Source organism: Hemicordylus capensis, chromosome 5 (genome assembly GCF_027244095.1).
Source record: "Hemicordylus capensis ecotype Gifberg chromosome 5, rHemCap1.1.pri, whole genome shotgun sequence".
In the NCBI taxonomy this organism is placed as follows: Eukaryota; Metazoa; Chordata; class Lepidosauria; order Squamata; family Cordylidae; genus Hemicordylus; species Hemicordylus capensis.
In genome coordinates this window covers 45846541-45867688 of record NC_069661.1, presented here as the reverse complement: position 1 = coordinate 45867688, position 21148 = coordinate 45846541, and the positions used below count along the sequence as shown (strand labels likewise).

Below are 21148 nucleotides of genomic sequence, written 5' to 3'. Positions count from 1 at the left end.
GAGAAAAGAGATTCTAAAGGAAAATTCTTTTTCAGAAGGAGAATGCAAGCAACTTAGGAGGAAGAAGGTGGCCCCTTCTTCACGGGGTGCCTGTTCATTATTTGAAGGACAAGATCTGTTTGAAGCCAAGATAAGTAAGTATTAATATTTCCATTTTGCAGATGGGGAGTCAAGGTTGAAAGCGAGTGGTTTGCCTAAGACTATCCATTAAGTTCATGGCAGAGGAGAGATTCAAAAGTCCTTATACGTAGCTCAGTCTCTAACCACTACACGGCACCAACTTTTATTGTGTAATGTAATTTGAGCACTTCTGTCTGGAAGTAGAAAACATTATCTAGGATAAAAATCATCTAATAAATTTTCATACCTTGACTGATTATCTCTGTGCCTTAAATTCAGACTCGAGCATTTTGGCTAATAACTATGGCTAAATAGAACATTCATGTTTAGAGGCAGTAAACCCCTGAGTACCAGATGCTGGGGACATACAACAGAGGAAGGCTGGCTTTTCTTGGAAACAGGATGCTGGACTAGATGGATCCTTGGGTTTGATACAACATAGATCTTATTATGTTCTTAGTTCAAATGGCTTGAGGGTACTTGTTTGAATATTTGAAATTATCCTGGTGCATTAGCAACCCTGTGCAAAGCTTATTTGGAAAGCAGTTGAAAATGTATTTGAAGTGTGGAGTTATAGCAGGGCTGCTCAACTAGCGGGGTGCACAAACTGGTTCAGAGGCCCTTTTACAGACCTCCAAATCAGTTCAAAAGTCCAGCAGTTCTGCCGGTTCGACAGTGGGGGTGGATAGCTTTAAGGACCGGGGAGGGTGCTCTTACCCCACCACTGCTGTGCTATAAATGGTCCCGCGGGGCAGCAGCGCACCTCCTTGCTGCCACGGTGCATGGCAGACTGGAAATACCTATAAGTGCCTGGTGCGCGTGCGCACAAACACTGGACACTTCTGGTCCACCATGCACCAGGATGGCAAGGAGGTGCACTGCTGCCCCGTGGGACCATTTTAAAGCACAGCGCCAACGGGGGGAATGCACTGGCAAGGAAAACACACTGGCAGGGGTAAAAGCACCTTCCCTAGTCCTTAAAGCTATTCCCCCCGACCTTCAAACTAGCAGCTGCCAGTTCCGTGCACATCCCTATGCTCAACTTCAACGCTCCAGCTGTTTTTGGATGACAACTCCCATGATCCCCAGCCACAGTGGCCAACAGCCAGGGCTTATGAGAGTTGTAGGTCAACATCTGCAGGAGGGACGAAGATGAGCAGCCCTGAATTATAGTCTTAAAAGAGATTAATACCTGTTGGGAGACTATTGTGTCCAGGTTTAGCGATGGGAGATTCTTGAACCACACTTCCTCTGTTTCCCACAGCATTTGACATCCAGTTATAGAAGCTCACAGATGATGGTTCAGATAATAAAGGATGTTCAGATAACATTTCAGAGGGCATGGTGTTTGCTAGATAACATAAAAACAGCACACTTAACTAATTACAAGATACACTCAATACACGAGTCTTATGGTGCATCTAATGACTTTTGAGACAGGATGCATAATGTGGAGATGTACTTGATTATATACTTCAAGTATATAATACAGTTTTTTATCATGAGCATGCATATGTATCAAGATCTGTTTGATATCCCCCATAAAGTTTTAAAAAGGCAAATGTAATTAATCTGTATGCAGTGCTGCAAGCAAGTATTTTTAAAAATAATGTGTTCTGTTCGATGTGCTAAACATAAATTTATTTTAAATCGTTTACTAGTTACACAAATCTTTTTTTCAGTTTATGGCAGAAATCATTTCTTAGGAGAGAGAGAATATCAAATAAACCATGATAAAACATGAATATTGAAAAGAGAGACATTTACCTGCCCATGCCTCTCACTAAATTAACATTGCCTTTTCAACCTTTGGTGAGGGCTAAGCAGTCACTTCTGAGACAAAGCATATAATTTCACAACACATTTATAACTTAAATGTCCTCAAAATGTGGGGCTAAATTCCAATTTTAATGTTACTTTGTAAAGTTGATTTGTAAAATTTTCCATTTTGAGTAGTTTTCAAAGTTTAACCAAGCAACTGTTTAACAGTTGTTTCAGAGATATCATATGACGTCAGTGACTATTCCAACTAAGTCACTAAGCGTTGACATGGATGGCCTGTTAAGTTTCTGGAGGGCACTCTAGCGCTACATGGAGACCTATAAAAGGAGGGAAAGTTCAACAGAGGTATCAGACAGATATCTGGACTCAATGAAAAAGTCCAAACAGCCAGGTTTGATTCGAGGGGAAATATACTTAGTTGTACACTTATCTTTTACTTGTTCACCAGTCAGTTATCCAAGTGCTAGGAGTGATGTCTTCTCCAGCCTCCAGGTTCTTTGAACAAGGACTGGGATGAAATATGGACCTACTTTCCTGTACCTACTTATGACTGATATATAGTGATAATCACCACAGTTCAAAAGCTCTCTCTAAAATGTCCTCCTTTTTCCAGTACAGCTCAGGAATCATGAGAGCTGGGGAGATTTATTGCTACATCAGTAGTAACTTTGTACAGGGAGAAAGCTGCAGGTGCCTCCTAGTCCAGAGCCCAGCCAAGCCTTTGTTCTGATAACCTATTGTCTGGGAGTTGAAGAGGTCATCTGCCCTAGTGTTTGGACCACCAGAAGGCAACAAACAAGGAGAACATCAATTACTCTGCAATTAAGTCATGAACTAATACTCTAATTTCTGAACCTAAAACCTACTCAGAAGCATTTTGTACCTGTTCTAGTTAAAGAACTACTTTTAGGGGCTGCAGCATTTCTTTGCGGAGTTCCTTCCAAGAGATTATGTAGGCTAGGGAAACTTCCTGTCAAGTAGCTGAGTAGACTCTCTTTTCTTGGACTTTCCTTGAGAAGGATTCCAGAACGACCAACATGAACTGGAGAGTCTGTAGCTGTATCTCCACTAGTATAACTCAGGGAATGATATGGATGTATACCCTGAAAAGTGAACACATGCATTGTATTAATAAAACTAGCAGTCAATTCCTACACTCGTTTACATGGAAACAGATCCCAATGAGTTCAGTGGAGTCTTACAGCTAGGATTCCAGTCCAAAGTAAAGCTGGAAGTTTCACTTAGATCAGTACAACTTGTCTCCTAGTAAATATGTTTTTAAAATCAAGCTGTAAAAAGGAGCAATGGTCACACATCATGAAGGCTTCTTGCTGCTGGATTGGAGAACACTTCACGTGGGTTATCCTTCCCCATGTACTCCAGAGGCAAGACTTGAGTTAATTAGCTCTGAGGCTTTATAAGCCCCAGGAAGGTTAACCCCTCCCAGTTCTGATCAGCCAAGTGTAAACACAGAGATAGACGGAATAGAGAACAAACAAGATGTTCTAGTAAGAACTAATCAGCCTACTTTCCTTTCACTGTCTCTATAACTGGACTAAATTTGGTTCAGACTGAGGTCCACAAGTTAGATCTCTTGCACCTCAAATGTTCATGTGTCCATCTTGATGGAGACTTCCAGGTAGCCACTATGCACATTTCCCCAAGGGGGGGGGCATTCACGGAGAAAGCAGCCAAAGTAGCAGCAGACCTAGTGGAGTGCGCAGTAACCTTGAGCGGAGGTCCCAGATTTTGAACTTCATAGGCTAATGCTATGCACAGTTTAATCCATCTGGCAATGGTGGGTGCTGACACCTTCTGGTCCATGGTGGCTGGGTGGAAGGAAACAAACAATGACTCAGTAGATCTGAAGGTGGTGGTACGGTTGAGGTACACCTTTAGGCAGTGCCAGTCATCCAACTTCAGCCACTGCTTCTCCAGAGTGTGGACAGGCTGCACACAGAAGAACGGAAGAATAATGTCCTTGGAATGATGGAAGACTGACAATCTTGGGATGAAAGTATGGATTGGGGATTAGCTGTACAGAGTATGGTGAGAAAAATGCATAAATTCAGATTAACTGCCAGTACTCTGAGTTCTGAAACTGGCCTATAGAAGGGGATGGCCACCAAGAATGCCAGCTTGAAGGATAGGAGCCATAGAGAGATGGGACATATGTGCCTGAAAGGTGGTGCATGTAGAACCCTGAGCACTTTGCGTAGGTCCCATGTTGGGAACCTGTGCACTACAACTGGTGCTTTGAGTGTGGCCCCTCACAAGAAGCGCTTGAGGTGGGGGTGAGAAGTCAATGCCTTCTTGTTGGGCTTAAGGGAGGAGCCAAGGCCACTGCCTGCCATTTCAAGGTGTCTGATCAGACTCCCTGATCTATAAGCAGAGAAGCAACTCAAGGAGACCACAATGTTCCAGACAGAAGCTGTGCCAGCGACACCAGTGTAGGAACATCTGCCATGTACATTGGTAGATTCAATTTGTGGAATCTCTCCTTGAGGCAAGAACGGTGTCCAAGACCTTCAGCACATAGCCACAGAGACTCAAGATGCCCCGTTCAGTCACCATGTGGCAAGCCTGAATCACAACGGATCATGATGAAGGATTGGCCCCTGTTGAAGAAGGTCCAGGGTCACTGGAATGAACCAAGGGTCCCTCTACTGCCAGGTGTAAGATGTTGGCGAACCAGGATCAGTGTGGCCAGTGTGGTGACACAAGAATCACTTGTGCTTGAGCAGCCGAATCCTGTGGAGAAGCCTGCTGATAACTGGAACCGGCAGGAAAGCATAAAGGAGAACCTCTGACCAAGGAGCTGAGAGGTTGTCCACTGCCTCTGTGCTTGCAGCAAGGAAAATAGGAGAAGAATTGGAGGAGTTTTGAGTTAGCTGGTGAGGCGAAGAGATCCACCCTGGGCTGGCCTAGTGTTTGGGTCAAGAACTTGAATGCCACAGGGCTTAGGCTCCATTCTGTCAGGTGCACCTCTGTGTGGCTGAGCCAGTCCATCTGGGTGTTCAGAAACCTGTTTATGTGGTGTGCGATTAGTGAAGACAGGTGAGACTCCGCCCACAAAAGTAGAAAAGTAGACTCCAGGTGTAGTAATCTTGATCTGGTACCCCCTCAGTGGTTCACATGAAATTTTGCAGTGACATCCATGCAGACTAGTACATGAATGTAGCAGTGCCTGGAAGGTGTTTAGGGCTGAGTTCCTGCCAGTTTATGCTGTGTCTCTTTTCTATAGGAGTCCATTTCCCCTGAGCAGTGTGGTGGAGACATTGTGCCCCCCCCCCAGCTAGATAGGCTGGCATCTGTGGTTATTTTGATATTTGAAGGGTCCAGGAACATCCTACCATGGTCTAGATGTGACTGATGAGTCCACCAAGTGAGAGACAGACATACTGGAGGAGAGATCTCTCTCCACCTTTGTCGGGAAACATTTGGCAATGTGATTCTGGAAGAGGATAAGGAACCATTGCAATGTCTGGACGTGGAAGCACACCCAAGGAACTGCTTCTATCGAAGCAACCATGAGTTCCAGTACTTTGGCTAATAACATTAGTGGGACCTTCTGTGGTGCTGATACTTGCTGTATCAGAGATGTGGTCTTCAGGATATGTACTGGCAGTAAGAGGAGACAGTCCTTGGATGTGTCGAGGATCACTCCAAGATGGTCAAGGCTTGTAGATGTTAGATGTTAGGAGGCTCTTTGTCATGTTCACTAGAAAGCTGTGGTTGGCCAATGTTTCTAGTGTCCTCTATACATTCTGCCGACCTACCTTCAAGGATGATGATGATCTGATGAAGTGGTCGTCTAGGTAAGCAAAAATTAGTATCTTTTGTAGCCAGAGGTGTGCCATCAGAGGCATCAGAACCTTCGTGAATATCCAAGGGGCTAAGGACTTTCCAATATATGGAAGCGCCTTGTATTGGTAACACAGGCCTGCACACCCTAAGCGGAGCAGATAATGGATTGACTGGCGAATTGCTATGTGCAGGTAAGCTTCTGCTAGGTCTACAGATGCCAGGGAATCTGAGCGTTGAAGAGCCTGCGCTATGGAGCAAAGGGTCTCCATCCTAAATAACTTGCACTGAACATATTTGTTTAGGTATTTTAGGTCCAAAACTGCCTTTAGCAAACCATCTTTTTCCAGCATGGTAAATAAAACAGAATAAATGCCCCTGCCCCCTTTGGTGCAGTGGAACCAGTTCTATCACTGCTATGGTGGTTTGCATACTTGGTAGGGGAATTGGGACTGGGGCGCTGGAAGGAAGTGGCTGTTGGAGACTGCACTCAGTTCTATTTTGTATCCATGCTATATTGTACTCGGGGCCAACTTGTTGGATGTGCTGGACTCCCAGGTGTGAAAGAAATGGGGTAGGTGACTTCCCACACCTATTCTCGGTAAGTCAGGAAGACTTCCGTGGTTTGAGTTGAGCCCCCAAACTCTAACATAGTTGGTTAGGTTGTCGAATGGTAGGGCACTGTTTGTTCCAGTAGGAATGTTGGGCGCACTGTCCCTATCCCTAGGTCTGAAAGGGATAAGGAAGGACCTGCAGCGGGGACCTCCTGCCTTCTCTGCAAGGAGCAGAAGGGAGCACCTTCTTTTCATCTTTAGTCTCTGCAAGCACATCCTTCAGGGCCTCAACCCTGAAAAGCTTTGCAGAGGTGTATGGGACAGCTGCCAGGTTGTTGCTTGAAACAGGGTCCACATGCCAGTACTTGAGCCATAACGAACGCCAGCTGTTGAGCGTGATGTGAATCTGATGGAGTCTAGTGTGGCATCTGCTATAAATGGCTGCACTTTTTTAATTTTTAAGAGAGTTTGGTGTTGTCTAGCTAAGTCTGCGGGAGGGGACTGTAATAGTTCATCTATCCAAAGCAGCAAAGCCCTTGCCATGATAGATGGTGCTGAGGACACCTTAACACCCAGGGTGGAGGCCTCATGTCCCTTTTTAAAGCTTGATTCAATCTTTTTCTCATTCTGGTCCCTGAGAGCATTATCGCCATTATGTGGCAGAATGGCTCCTGATAACAAGGGCACTATTGGTGCATCTGTGGGTGGCACCTGAATATCTCAGATGCTGTTTGCATGAAGCCATACAGCTTGTTGACCAGCTGGATGGGCTTCCTGTGAGCTGCTGGCACTTCCCATTCTTGGTGCACTAAGTCTGAAAATGGGAACAACTTGAATTTTGGAGTTGGGAACCCCTGGAGGAAACTGTTTGGTCAACCTGTGATTGCTGTTGCAGGCCTAAAGTGATCAACGCCTTGTGAATGAGGTGTGAAAAGTCCTCAGGTATGAGCAGCCTTTTAGAAGTGGCTGAAACATCTGGATTCTGGTCATCAGACCATTCCCCTGAGACCGTGTCTAAATAAAAGATGTCTGGGACTTCCACTGGGCTATCAGCATCATAAATGGGTCCTGGGTTGGATGGTGTGGGGCCGGATCCCCTGGGGTAGATGTCAGGTGAGTTATAATCAGAGATAGCTGAAGAATGGGAAGGAGAGCCTTGAGCCTTCTGGTCCCTGTGCTGTTTTCTAGCTTTTATAGATCCCTTAGACTAAGATATTTCTTATGCTTATCACATTTTTAAAGACTTTTTAGGCAGAGGTTCTGATGAGGAAGACAAGAGGTTGATGAGTCTCTGTTTCTGTTCTCCTTTTTATCAGACTTTGTGCATTTGCACTGCAGCAGTGACTTGTCAAAAACGTTTTGGAACCACATCTGCCAGCTAGCCGTTATTTCAACAGATAAAGCCAGATTAGGGGTTCGAGAAAGAGGAGGGTTGGGTAGAGAAGGAGTGGGAGGGCAACAAGGCCCAGGTCTCTCTGGCTCCAGAGCTGTCGGCTGCAGTGGTCCTGCTTTGTTAGCAGGCAGAACCTGCCTTGGAAGGGCAGGCTGCACTGGCTGAGAAGGCCCTGGTGTTGCATTATCAGCCTCCTGGCCGCTGTGGATGGAAGGAGCAGGAGTTCCTCTTGGGATAGGGAGGGGCCGCTGGGAGCACTCTCACCTCACCCCTCTGGTGATCCATCTGCCCCTTTGGGATTTCCGCAGGTTCCCGTGGAGTAGGATTGGCTTCGGCATCTAACAGAGCCTGAGGTCTGTGTGGGCATTTGTGGGACCGCTGGGCACGCTGGCTCTTCTACTGCTTCTGGTGGCTCAGTTGGAGAGATGGAAGGAACTGCCTGCAAACCAGGTGCTGATGGTGCCAAGGAAGTGTACCTCTTACTTTTCTTCTGCCCCGAAGGGCCTTCTCTCTGGTCAGGTCCTTCCATTCCTCCTCCTTCACCTGCCGCTTCTCACAGCACCAACGAGGACCTTAGAGCTGTAAACAGGCCTGCTGCTTATTAGCAGGAAGTCACTCCCTGAAGGTGGGGGAAGAGAGGATTCCTCATCTTCCTTTTGGGCAACAAAATGTGCCTTAGATGCTTTGCAGGCCCCATCAGTGAGAGAGAGACGTGAGGAAAAGGGAACAAAATGAGAAGTCTTTTTTTCCCCTTTTTTTTTTGTAAAAGGGGAAAGAATGGAGAAGAAACACAATGGCTAGAGAGCCAGAAGGAGAAACTCAGAGATAAGAAAAAGACTATAGATAAGTTAAGGAGGCAGAGAAGGCTTGGCTGAAAGACAAAAGACTAGTACTGGGGCAACCACAGGACTGGAAGAACTAGGAGGGGTTAGCCTTCTGGGGCTTATAAAGCCTCAGAGTTAATTAACTCAAGTCCTGCCTCTGGAACAAGCGGGGAAAGATGTTTTGGATGTTTTTACTTATCTGCAACTATAAGAGCAATTTGTTCCAACAGTCTTAACACAAGAATCTGGCTACTGAAACATGTCTCATCCTACAGCTTTTGGACTATTGCGTTTATAAAACCTTTCTGCTGAGGTAATTTCATTATCAAGTACTCTATTCTGCAGATGCAAGTTATTTGATGAATAGCTTGTAAGGCTATTCAAGCAATTTCTTCAAAGTGGTTTGCTCAAAGGAGGAATCTTGACTCAGAACACATTGGTGTTTTCATTAACTGATTCGTGTGCACCAACTACTACGAATATTTATATACCACTCTTCAATCAAAGTTCTCAAAGCAGTTTACATATTAAAAAATAATATATAGATAAGATGGTCCCCTTTTCTATTTTCTTTGTTGCATGGTCCCTAAAATATACTGTTGGAAAGGTCAGGAAGTTGATACAATTAAGCCAAAGAATAGAATTCTTGCATCATTGAAGAAGCTCCTAAACCCGAGGGCTGTTTTCAGATCCACATATGGAAAACAATATACAGAAGATGAAAATATATATACACAATAGAACTCCAGCTACTTGACGAACTCCAAATATACAGATATTTAAAAGACTATTTTCTGAAAAATAAACAGCAAGCTAAGGTGAGATAAAAGTGTTGTACCATTGAACAACTGATCAGAGGACATAACTTTCTTATAAAACCAGAATTACTACAAGTATGAGTCTTTGATAACAACTTGGCAGTGGTCAGCACAATTTTCTAAAAACTGGATATCAGATTTCAACTCTAATAATGGATGCAGCTAAGTTTTTCCTTCCAAATATACTGTACCTATATCTCAGCTCTTCTTTAACTTATGCATAAATCAAATTTACCTTTATTTTAAGACCAGAATCACTGTGTGTATGAGTCTTTGATAATTTCCTCATAATCTCAGCACCAGTCACAGGCCCAGAAGAAACACCAGCAGGTGGGGGGCGGGTACCAGTTCCTTCCAGAAGCATTGTATGTTCACTAACAGTGGCTGAAATACGCAACAGTAGTACAAATTAATGATAGGAGAAATGTAGCCAAATCTATTGGTTACTGAAGACACTTATTACTAGGCTGCCCTACAAACTCTCAGTTACATTTGGCACACAAAATTGCAGACATTGCTCTAATCCCAATTTAAGACCCAGAGCTTGGGCCAGCTGACATTTCTTCAAATATAATGCATTTTTGAGAGAAAGTGCTCTCTACAGCTACATTTTTCCTTTGTTTCTTTGCCACGAGTATAAGTAGCTTCCAATTTGTGTACTCTTTTCACAATTGTTTTTGTAGCAAGTTCTCTTTTGCTAATTTATATCACCATAATGAAGAACATCAAAGAGTAGCTTAATTAGAGTGCTTCTGTCACTCTATATTTAAGATGCAACAAACTTGCCAAGGACCACAAATATGTATTTGTTGGGTCTCTTCCAATATACATATCACTTTTTCAACAGATGTGTGCAAGGCGAAATTGCAACTCAATTCAATTAAGTAATAAGTGGAAACAGAATTGTGTTTAGAGCAGCAATATTCTCTCATTGGTTTAAAATGCTCCAGAAGATGCTGCCAATACTGAATAATTATGTACTAGCTGCCAAAGTACATAATTTGCAGCTGAATTGATCATTCAAGCTCATTTTTAAAGTTTCTTTTAACACTAGCAGGACAGGAGACACATAGTAACAAAGCATAGTAACAAGCACCACCACTCTATCAATTCAACAAGGAATGAACACCACTCTGAGCAGACTGAAGTCAAAATATATTTTAAATTGGATAAAATGGGCAAGGGAAAATGCTATAGCAGAAGTACAGTTACATTTAAAATGTAATGTAAAGCCCAGCAGAGGAGAGAAAGCGCCCACCTGCTTCCTATCCAGTGCTGCTCGGTGTGAGACCCCAAGTGGGTGCAGTTGGCTCCTGCTGCTGCTGCTACCTGCTTGCTCCTGCGTCCCTGTGAGGCTGCGACCTGCTGTCTCTGTGAATACCTGTGGGAGTGTGTTTAGGATTGGGGCCAGCTCCTGAGCGACTCAGCAGTTCCTGGGGTCACCTGCTCAGCTCTGGGACTTAATACGAATGCTGCCTGTGGTGGTGAGCCCACCACCGGTGGGGTCGCCACCAAAGAGGTGACACCAAATGAGGCCGCCCCTTTGGGGGAGGCACTTTGGGGGATAATGAGGGCGAGGGCCAGGCTGTTTGGCTCAAGATCCCTTGTGGTGTGTAAAGATGGGTGGCTATTTTATATCGGCTTCTGTTTGAAATCCTGGGTGAGTTGGCTTTTTAATGTGTCTGGGTGGAGATGGGGAGACAGGGGGTGTATCCACTGATTATGGGGCAGTTATTCCAGTGGTGGTGGGGAATAGAAGAAGTAACGTTGACAAGTCAGGAGACCATTGCAGGGGAAGGCAAATCAGAAACGTAATTGCTGTTTCCCCTTCTGGCAGTCCTACCAGCTCTTTGACCTTGGAAAGCAATGACAACCGCCCACAGAGCCTTGTCTTGCTCCTCTGTAATGCCAGGTCGGTCCAGAATAAACCTGAAATCATCCATGATTTGATTCTGGATGAAGGGGCCGATCTGGTATGTATTACAGAAACTTGGTTGGGGGAGACTGGTGACCTGATATGGTCCCAGCTTCTCCCTCCTGGGTACTCTGCTGAGCAGTGTGGGGGTGGGGGCAGTGGGCAGGGAGGTCGAGTGGCTGTGGTTTATAAGAACAATATCTCCCTTGCCAGGATCCCTGTCAAAGTGTCTGACCATACTGATTATGTGTACCTATTCAAGTTTGGGGACCAGGGATAGACTGGGATTTCTGTTGGTGTACCCATCACCCCGCTGCCAAACAGAGTCCCTGACTGAGCTGACGGACTTGGTCTTGGTATTGGAGTCTCCCAGGCTTGTGGTGCTGGGGGACTTCAATGTTCATTTTGGGACCAATTTGTCCGAGGCAGCTCAGGAGTTCATAGCGGCCATGACGACTATGTGCGTATCCCAAGTGGTTTCGGGACCAACACATATTGCTGGTCACGCTTGATCTGGTCTTTCACTCTGAACAGGGTGGTGTTCCATCGGTAGAGACTCCTGTGATTTCCCCACTGTCATAGACAGACCACCATCTGGTTAAGGTTGGACTCATGGCCACGTCCCACCTCCGCAGGTGCAGGGGGCCCATTAGGATGGTCCACCCGAGAAGGTTATTGGATCCAATTGGATTCTGAGAAGCTTTGGAGGGATTTAGTGCTGGCTCTGCTGGTGACCCTGTTGACTCTCTGGTGGAGAACTGGAATAATGAACTCATCAGGGCAGTGGACACAATTGCTCCTAAGTGTCCTCTATGACCCGCTTTTAAACTGGCCCCTTGGTATACGGGAGAACTACAGGGGCTGAAGTGGAAAGGTAGATGACTAGAGTGCAAGTGGAGAAAGACTCTACTCAGATCCAACAGATTACTACATAGAGTTTATTTGAAGCTCTATGTTCAGGCCAGCGTGGTATAGTGGCTAGAGTGCTGGACTAGGACCGGGGAGACCCGAGTTCAAATCCCCATTAAGCCATGAAACTAGCTGGGTGACTCTAGGCCAGTCACTCTCTCTCAGCCTAACCTACTTCACAGGGTTTTTGTTGTGAGGAGAAACCTAAGTATGCAGTACACCGCTCTGGGCTCCTTGGAGGAAGAGCGGGATATAAAATGAAATAAATAAATAAATAAATAAATAAATAAATAAATAAATAAAGTGTGCAGCAAAGAAGTGATTTTTCCCCTCCCATATAACATCTGCAAGTTCACATCCGGTGGAGTTGTTCACAGTTGTGAAGGGGCTAACGTACTTGGAACCAACAATTACTCTCTGTGATCTTTTTAATGAGTTTTTTGTCGACAAAATCTCTTGTATTCGGGCCGACTTAGATTCAAACTCCACAATTGTTACAGAGTCTGATGCCAAGGTGTCCAGCAACTCCTCTTACACAATGACCCTGGATCAATTTCAGTTTGTAACTCCTAAGAATGTGGACAAGTTGCTCAGAATGGTGCGGCCTACCACCTGCCCTCTTGAGCCTTGCCTGAAACGGCTTACACTATCTGGCAGGGAGGCTGTTGTAGAGGGCCCGGTATTGATTATAAATGCTTTTCTGAGGCAGGGTAGGATACCTCCTTGTCTTAAGGAGACAATCATTAGGCAGCTTCTGAAAAAGCCTGCCTTGGATCCCTCCAAGTTAAGCAACTACAGGCCCGTTTCCAACCTTCTGTGGCTGGGCAAGATGATTGAGAAGGTGGTGGCCTCACAGCTCCAGGCAGTCTTGGAGGAAACTGATTATCTAGACCCATTTCAAACTGGCTTTCGGGCGGGCTATGGGGTGGAGACTACCTTGGTCAGCCTGATGACAGAGGGAGTGTGACTCTGTTGGTCCTTTTGGATCTTTCGGCAGCTTTCAGTACTACTGACCATGGTATCCTTCTGGAACGTCTGAGGGGATTGGGGGCCGGAGGCATTGCTTTGCAGTGGTTCCACTCCTACCTCACGGGCAGATTCCAGATGGTGTCTCTTGGAGACTGTTGTTCTTCAAAATCTGAACTTTCATATGGTGTCCCTCAGGGCTCCGATGTTATTTAACATCTTATTGTCTTATTGTCTCCAATGTTGTTTAACATCTACATGAAACCGCTGGGAGAGATCATCAGGAGATTTGGTGCAGGGTGTTATCAACATGCTGATGGCACCCAAATCTATTTCTCCATGCCAACATCATTGGGAGAAGGTATAACCTCCCTAAATGCCTGCCAGGAGGCAGTTATGGGGTGGATAAGGAATAACAAATTGAGGCCTAAGCGAGATAAGACCGAGGTACTCATTGCGCGAGATCAGAACTCGGGAGACGATGTTGCTCTGCCTGTTCTGCATGGGGTCACACTCCCCTGGAAAAAACAGGTACACAGTCTGGGGGTGCTTCTGGATCCAAACCTCTCCCAGGTATCTCAGGTTGAGGTGCTTTTTATCAGCTTTGGCTGATACGCCAGCTGCATCCGTTTCTTGAGATGAATGACCTCAAAATGGTGGTACATACTCTGGTAACCTCTAGGCTGGATTACTGCAATGTGCTCTATGTGGGGTTGCCTTTGTACCTAGTCCAGAAACTGCAGTTGCTCAAGAATGTGGCAGCCAGTTTGGTCTCTGGGTCATCTAGGAGAGCCCATATTACTTCTGTGTTGAAAGAACTACATGGGCTGCCAATATGTTTCTGGACAAAATACAAGGTACTAGTCATTACTATAAAGCCCTAAATAGCTTAGGTTCTGGATATTTAAAAGAATGTCTTCTTTGCCATGAGCCCTACCACCTGTTAAGATCATCTGGAGAGGTTTGTCTGCAGCTACCACCAACTCGTTTGGTGGCTATGTGGGAACAGGCCTTCTCTGTTGCTGCCCCTGTACTTTGGAATGTGCTCCCTGTTGAAATAAGAGCCTCCCCATCTCTGGCAACTTTTAAAAAGACACTGAAGATACATTTATTCACCCAGGCTCTTAACTAGATTTATGGTTTTAATTTTTAATGTTGGTTTTAAATGATTTTAATGTTTTAAATGATTTTAACTGTAAACTGCCCAGAGACGCAAGTTTTGGGTGGTATAAAAATATGTTAAATAAATAAAAATTAATACATTTACAGCCAATCTCAAAACTAGTTTCAAGTAATTACATCCCATTATTTTCTGATGCTTGATTGGCTCTAATTTCAGTGTGGAATACTTCCAAGTAAGCATGCCCAGGACTGGAGTATTAAAATATTTGAGTAAGTAAACTCTTGCAATGAGCAGAATTTGAAGGTGTAAGAACAAGTCATCTTTGTCAACCCATCCCCAATTTTGCAGATACATGAAAAGGATTGTTCGGGGTGAAATGAACCCAGCTCATCTGTTTTCCCACATGAAATTTTAACTGGATGTCCACTATCCTGCTTTTGCATTCTTAAGCCACAGTTCCCTTGAAAAAGCTCAATCTCAAAGACATATTTTAATGGCTATCACATCAGCTGGCAAGGTGGAGTTGGATGACTCACCCAAGGGTTAAGTAAGGAATTTGCATATGTGAAGCATTTCACCCCTTAATCAAACAGGAAGCAGCACCCAGAAGGAAAAAACATGTGCAATTATGAGTATTGCTATACAGAATAAGGTGGAGTAACTTTTTTAAAAACAAAGAAAAACAGCATATGTGAGAAAGATGATTAAGGGACATCACATGCATTTGGCACCCTACACAGATGCTGCTTACCTGTGGGATGAGGCGCCCACACTCAGATACCTTACTAACTGATGTGAGACACACTAAACGATGATTTTGAAAGTGAGTTCTTTCAAGTAAACTGTGGCTTGAACAGGAAGCTGATAAGGGTAGTCAGTACATGCATATGGTGTGGGACATTTGATTTGATTTTTTAAATTTTAATTAAGGAAAACATAATGCACTTATGGTGCTAGGGGGAAATCCTTTTTTGCTTTTTTTTTTTTTTGTGCAAACTGAAAAAGATCAAATTCTTTTTCAGTTTGCAAAAACTGCTCTTTCAACTCCACCTAGCTTAGAGAGAGAGTTAATCTCTTTTTCACGTTCCTTCCTACTTGAAGATGGCCAGAGAAGATTACTGGTGCTCCAAGTGAACACTTGTCTCAGAAGTTGACAAGACTGGAAATTAGGAAACTCTTAAAGCTTTGTCTAATTGTCATAAGTTCTACCTCCAAAGTGAATGGGAAGAGATAACCTACACTGGACACCTTCCTTCCTCCTCCTCTAATGGACACAAGTTATTCTGAAAAGGCCCTGCTGAAGTAGATACCTGCATCAAACTCGAATTCTGCTCCATCAGCACTTGTGTCACTTTGAAGACCACCACCATTGTCTAAACCAAAGCCGTCCTCTTGGTCATTGAGTACAGTTGATTGAAGTTTCATTGGCTGAGCTGGCCGATGTAAACTCACCCCCTTGAAGGCTGGTGTTACCACAATGAATTTCATCCATTGCCTAGCTAAGGCAATGAGACCTTTCTTTAATGTCACCAAAGCAGGAAGTCCATCACTCTGGAAGACAAAACATATGCAAAATATATTAAAAAGCCAAATTCCAAAGGAGCATCCATGTAATACTATGAAAAAGAAACAGAAAATACAAAGGACGACCTTATGGTATTAACAGGTTGCTCACCTATAACTGAGGATGTGGTAGTGATTCGTTATATTCATAAGGAGTGGGTTCTGCACAGGGACCTCGCGAGTAGATTGACTAGTTCCTCGTGACGCCCACTCTGCCTCGCACATGCTCAGTGCTTCTATTGTAATTGGCAGTTGGTGGCGCCATTTTATTTTATTTATTTGTCAAATTTGTGCACTGCCCCAAACTTTTGTCTCTGGGCAGTTAAAATGTACATAAAACATGTTAAAACATACACAAACCATTTAGACAATCTAAAAATCAAAACAGAGTAAAACTTAAAAATTTAAAAAGCTGGAAAAGACTGGGTGAAGAGGTGGGTTTTCAAGTGCTTTTTGAAAATTGCCAGAGATGAGGAGGATTGTATTTCAGTAGGGAGCGCATTCCACAGTCTCAGGGCAGCAACCAAGAAGGCCTGTACCAGTGTGGCCACTAGCTGAGCTGGCAGCAACTGGAGACGGACCCCTCCAAATGACCTTAATGGGTGTGTGTGGGGGGGAGGTTCATAATGAAGAAGACGTTCTCTTAAATTTTCTCAGTTTCTTGCAGACCACCATCTTTGATGATCATGTAGTGATATTTTTAAGGTACGTTCTTTTTTCTTTCTTTTTAACACCTACTGTTGTAGGGTGGTTCGGGAGGGTCTTATGAATACAATGGATCACTACCAAATCATCAGTTACAGGTGAGCAAGCCATTTATCTGGATTGTGATCAGGAGCGTAACTATAATAGGGCAAGGGGAGACAGTTATCTGGGGGCCCACTGCCTTGCCCCCCCCCCGAGGCAAGTCACATGACTGACTCCCCCAGCCGTGCACCCGCCTGGGTTTCCTTCAGTTGTATTCATCCTCCGAAACTGATGTGAGTGTTACGACCTGGAGCTACTAGAACAACATGTCTTTCTCTAGTACCATTAAAAGACTTGCATCGTCCACAATTCACAAAACCTTTAAAAAAATAATTTAGGATGATGTTCTATTGTGGCGCGCGTGTGTGTGTGTGTGTGTGTGTGTGCACAAACACACACACACACACACACTTTTACTATGCTTTTTGTTACCACTATTCAGCCTTATTTAAGATTTCTTTCCTTCATGAACTGAGCTTCACTAGCGGGGGGGGGGGGGGGGGCATTTTAAAATCTTGTCCTACTCCAACCTTGCTACGCCCCTGATCGTGCTCCGTTGCATTCATAAGGAATGGGTGATTAGTCAGCTTTCAAGCAAGGCGGTGGACACAGCAGCCCTAGAAACCTTAAGGCAACACCCGTTTCAAAACACTTCTCCCAAACTGCACCTGCTCAGCAGACCTCAGGTCAATAACATAGTACTTAATAGGGATCTGCACGGACCGGTTCGGAGGACATTCTAAAGGCCTCCAGACCGGTCCGGACACGGGGTGGTTTGGTTCGGGAAGATGGGGTGGGGGGTTCCAATAAGGACGGGGGGGGGCTTTACTTACCCCTCCCAACAACCGCGCCGTATTTCCTAGAGCAATCGGGCGACAGGATACCTCCCTGCCGCCCGCCTCAATCCCACTTGGCTGTGGCTCCTCCTGAAGTATTCAGAATCGGATGGCAGGATACCTTCCTGCCGCCCCCTTCAAAGCCCTGCTCGGCTGGCAGCCACCCCCTTCAAGACCCCTGCCGCCCCCTTCTCCCCAGTGCCCCATTGCAAAGGGGCGGCAGGAGAACTCCCTGCTGCCCCCTTGCCTGCTCAAAAGCCGAGCAGACAAAGGGGCGGCAGGGAGTTCTCCTACAGCCCCTTTGCAATGGGGCACTGGGGAGAAGGGGGCGGCAGGGGTCTTAAAGGGGGCGGCAGGAAGGTATCCTGCCATCCGATTCTGAATACTTCAGGAGGAGCCACAGCCAAACGGGGATTGAAGCGGGCGGCAGGGAGGTATCCTGTCGCCCGATTGCTCTAGGAAATACGGCGCGGTTGTTGGGAGGGGTAAGTAAAGCCCCCCATCCTTATTAGAACCCCCCACCCCAGTGCCGGGCCACGGCTCCACGGTTCCGTGCACACCCCTAGTGCTTAATGAAAGCTGCTGGGAAGAGCATCTTGTAGGCGCACAGATATCAACCATATGGATTCCTAACAGATGTGCTGCAGGGGACGCATATGCTCGTCTTGAAAGCACTCGTATGGTGTGTGGCGGATCTATGCCTTGCTGCCAATACACCTGCACTATTAACTCCACCAACCAATGTGCAAGTCACTGTCGCGATATTGGCTGACCTTTTGCCCTACTTTATAGGCCACAAAAAGCTTCTTTGACCTTCTAATGTCCTTGGTGTCTTTTAGGTAATACAGCAAAGAACGTCGGACTAACAAATGCAGCGCTTTCTCCAATGGCAACTGTGGACTTTGAAAAAAGGTAGGTAACGTAATATCTTAGTTTAAATGAAACTCCGTCACAATCTTAGGTCAGAACTGTGGATCCAACCACATCACCATCTTGTGAGGATAGAATTCTGTATATGAAATATCCATCCACATTGGTGTGAGCTCACTCACTCGTTTCATGGTAGTGACAGCTATAAGGAACACCATCTTCAGTATAACCAGACAGAGCGAAGCTTCATCCAAAGGCCCAAAGAAGTGCTCAGTAAATGCTGTCAACCCAAAGGACAAGCTCCATTGCTCCATAGGCAGCAATATTGGGGGATATAAGTTATTACGCCCTTCAGAAATTTCTTACACTCATGATGGGGAAAAAACAGTGGTGCCATCTCAACCGCTATGCATCGAAGAGATAGCTGCCAGATGCACCTTGAGAGACACATTTGCTAAACCTTGAGCTTTAAGGAGGTCATGTATAGCAAAACCAGCTGCAACATAGCCCTACCAGGGCGGAAACCCTGCGATCATGCATATTGATTGAACCACTTCCATTTGCTTCCATAATTTTTCCTGGTAGTCAGCCTCCTATTGTTAATGAGTATCTTATTTAGAAGCCAACTCTCCACACTGTGATCCATACAGTCCTTCCATCTGGATGCTGCACAGCTCCGCCATCCCGAACTAAGAGACTGGGCCTTAGAGGGAACCTGTGGCAAGTCCCTCCCGACAGTTTGAGAAAGCCGTGCAAACCAGGACTGTCAAGGCCACCACAGCAGCACTAGTATGCCTGATGTGTTGTCCCACATTATCTGTGCCAGTTGTCATGGATCAGACCTCTGAGTCAGAAGAGTCAGAGGAGGAACGGGAAGACTCGGTTGGGAGTGCAGGCTCAGAGGCACAGCAGCAGGATTTGGCTAGGAGAACAGACTCTGGAGCTGAGGAATTGGAACAGCTGGCAGACATGAGGACTGAGGAGGCTGATCAGGAGGAAGCTGGAATTTCACCTGTGTTAAGAAATTGTCTCAAGAGAAAAGCTCAGTGGGAGACACGCAGGTGCAAGATCTCACAGGAGAGGAAATAGAAGTGCTGAGTCAGGAAAGCCTGATTGGCTACTGCTTATCTCGAGCCCTATATTAAGCAGGCTGTTCTTGGCAACTTTGCCTTTTTTTCCTCGCAGACTGTGTCCTTGTATTTTCTCAATCCTCCCTGTTCCAGCCGGTCCTTGTTCTGTTCTTCCTTGCTCCATTATTTCAGTTAATTCTCAGTTATTGTAGAGGGGGGTACTTAGTTTAGTTTCAAGGGACTTTATTTTTTGTTTATAATACTTTATCTTGAGAGTCATTCTTCGTTTTGTTCATGCAGAGCTGAAGGGATTGTAAATCCTGTCGGGGCAGCCGTGCCAACAGATTTACAACACCAGTACACAGTTTAGAAGTGACTGAGGCAGAAACAGGTAAAAGAACCCCCTGTTCCAAGCATTTTGGAACACATCTCCCAGGGATCTCTGGCCAATACCAGCATGTGAGCAATATCTCAGACATTTTCTGTTGGCAGCAGTCACAAACAAGTCCGCAGTTGGTTGCCCCATTAATTGAACACCCGGCTCAGATAGACGTTGTTGATTTCACGTTCGTGGTGCTGGTACTGCTGCATGGAGAAGCTGAGGCCATCCACCAGGACACTGTCCACCCCCATATATGCACTGCCAGAGAGTACACACTGTGGCCGACACACTAATTCCAAATTTGCAGACTCAAGGCACAAAGCGAACAAGACACTGCCCCCCCCCTTGTCAGTTGAGATAAGCAATGGCTGTGGTGTTGTCGAGTCGACAGTGCACCACTCTGTTGTGCACCCGAGGTTCAAACGCCTTTAGTGCCAAAAACAGAACCAGTAGTTGCAACCAATGTATATGTTGACGTTGCTGCTGTGCCATCCAACATCCTCGGCACAATGTGCCCCCTACCCCCACAGGGACGCATCTGTAGTTACCCATTGTGAGGGGGTGAGTGGGCAGAAAGGTACGCAGCCCAGCAGATTGGTCTCCACTGTCCACTAGTACAGAGATTGTTAGAAGCCCTGCGGTAATGACAGCCTCTTCTGCTGACTGTCCACATCGGGGCGGAAGTTTCTGAGGTACCACATCTGCAGTGGCCACATCCACAGACATGTGTAACGTACAGTAGCATTTCAGGAAGCCATTAACCCCATCAGTCGCTGCACATTGCATGCGGGTTGTATTGCAGTTGTTGAAAAGACAAATCAAGTCTCTGATTTGCCGATATCATTCTACAGGTAAGAATGCTCTTTTTGATTGTACATCCAGAAGTGCTCCTATATAAAATGTATGCATTTTTGTGGTTCCAGGTTCGACTTCTTCCAGCTGAAATTGATGACCAGATCCTGTAGCAGTTGTAATACATATCGGATCTGCAAAAGTAACCTTTCTTAGTCGTCCCTTACTAGAAGCCAGTCATCCAAAAATGGGTAAACCACAATGCCTTCTGTCCGCAATTGTGTTGTATTCCTATGAGGAAATACACGTCCTGCAAATATAATGTCGCCGCCCACTCCTTGCACAGGACAGGCAGAATTCATTGTAACATCATCATTCTGAACTTGTGTGTCCATGCAAACCAATTGAGAGCCTGAAAGTCCTTGATTGCCCAAATCCACACATCCCCCTCGCCCACCTTGGGATTTGAAAGTAACAGAAATATAATCCAGACTTCCTCTCCGTCCACCGCACTGCGACAATCACCCTTTTTTCCAATGGCACCTGCACTTCTTCTAGCAATATAGGAATTGCTCATATCTATTTTATCCCTGGGAGCAGAGGCATCGTTTTGAACACTAAAGTATAACCAGTCTCGATAATTCTGAGAAACCACAGGTCTGATGTTATATGTTGCCATG

At 45.4% G+C, this 21148-nt stretch overlaps 1 protein-coding gene and 1 long non-coding RNA gene across 13 annotated transcripts in view; one reads left to right on the top strand and one right to left on the bottom strand.

Annotated features, from left to right (window-relative positions):
* Positions 1 to 21148, bottom strand: part of BLTP1 (bridge-like lipid transfer protein family member 1) — a 201468-nt gene that overhangs the window by 80274 nt on the left and 100046 nt on the right. For 11 of the 12 annotated variants that reach the window (XM_053253722.1, XM_053253721.1, XM_053253726.1 and 8 more), the window contains exons 41-44: positions 15519 to 15759; positions 9531 to 9679; positions 2786 to 3005; positions 1313 to 1471 (exon numbers count right to left, since the gene is read on the bottom strand). In XM_053253722.1, coding sequence (XP_053109697.1) covers positions 1313 to 1471; positions 2786 to 3005; positions 9531 to 9679; positions 15519 to 15759 — 769 coding nt within the window. The remainder of the gene's footprint in view (positions 1 to 1312; positions 1472 to 2785; positions 3006 to 9530; positions 9680 to 15518; positions 15760 to 21148) is intronic. The other variant, XM_053253728.1, reaches the window with a different exon arrangement.
* On the top strand, positions 53 to 19666 carry LOC128326595 (uncharacterized). Its single transcript, XR_008308128.1, has 3 exons — positions 53 to 134; positions 18194 to 18266; positions 19595 to 19666. It is a non-coding gene; the product is annotated as an uncharacterized LOC128326595 (long non-coding RNA).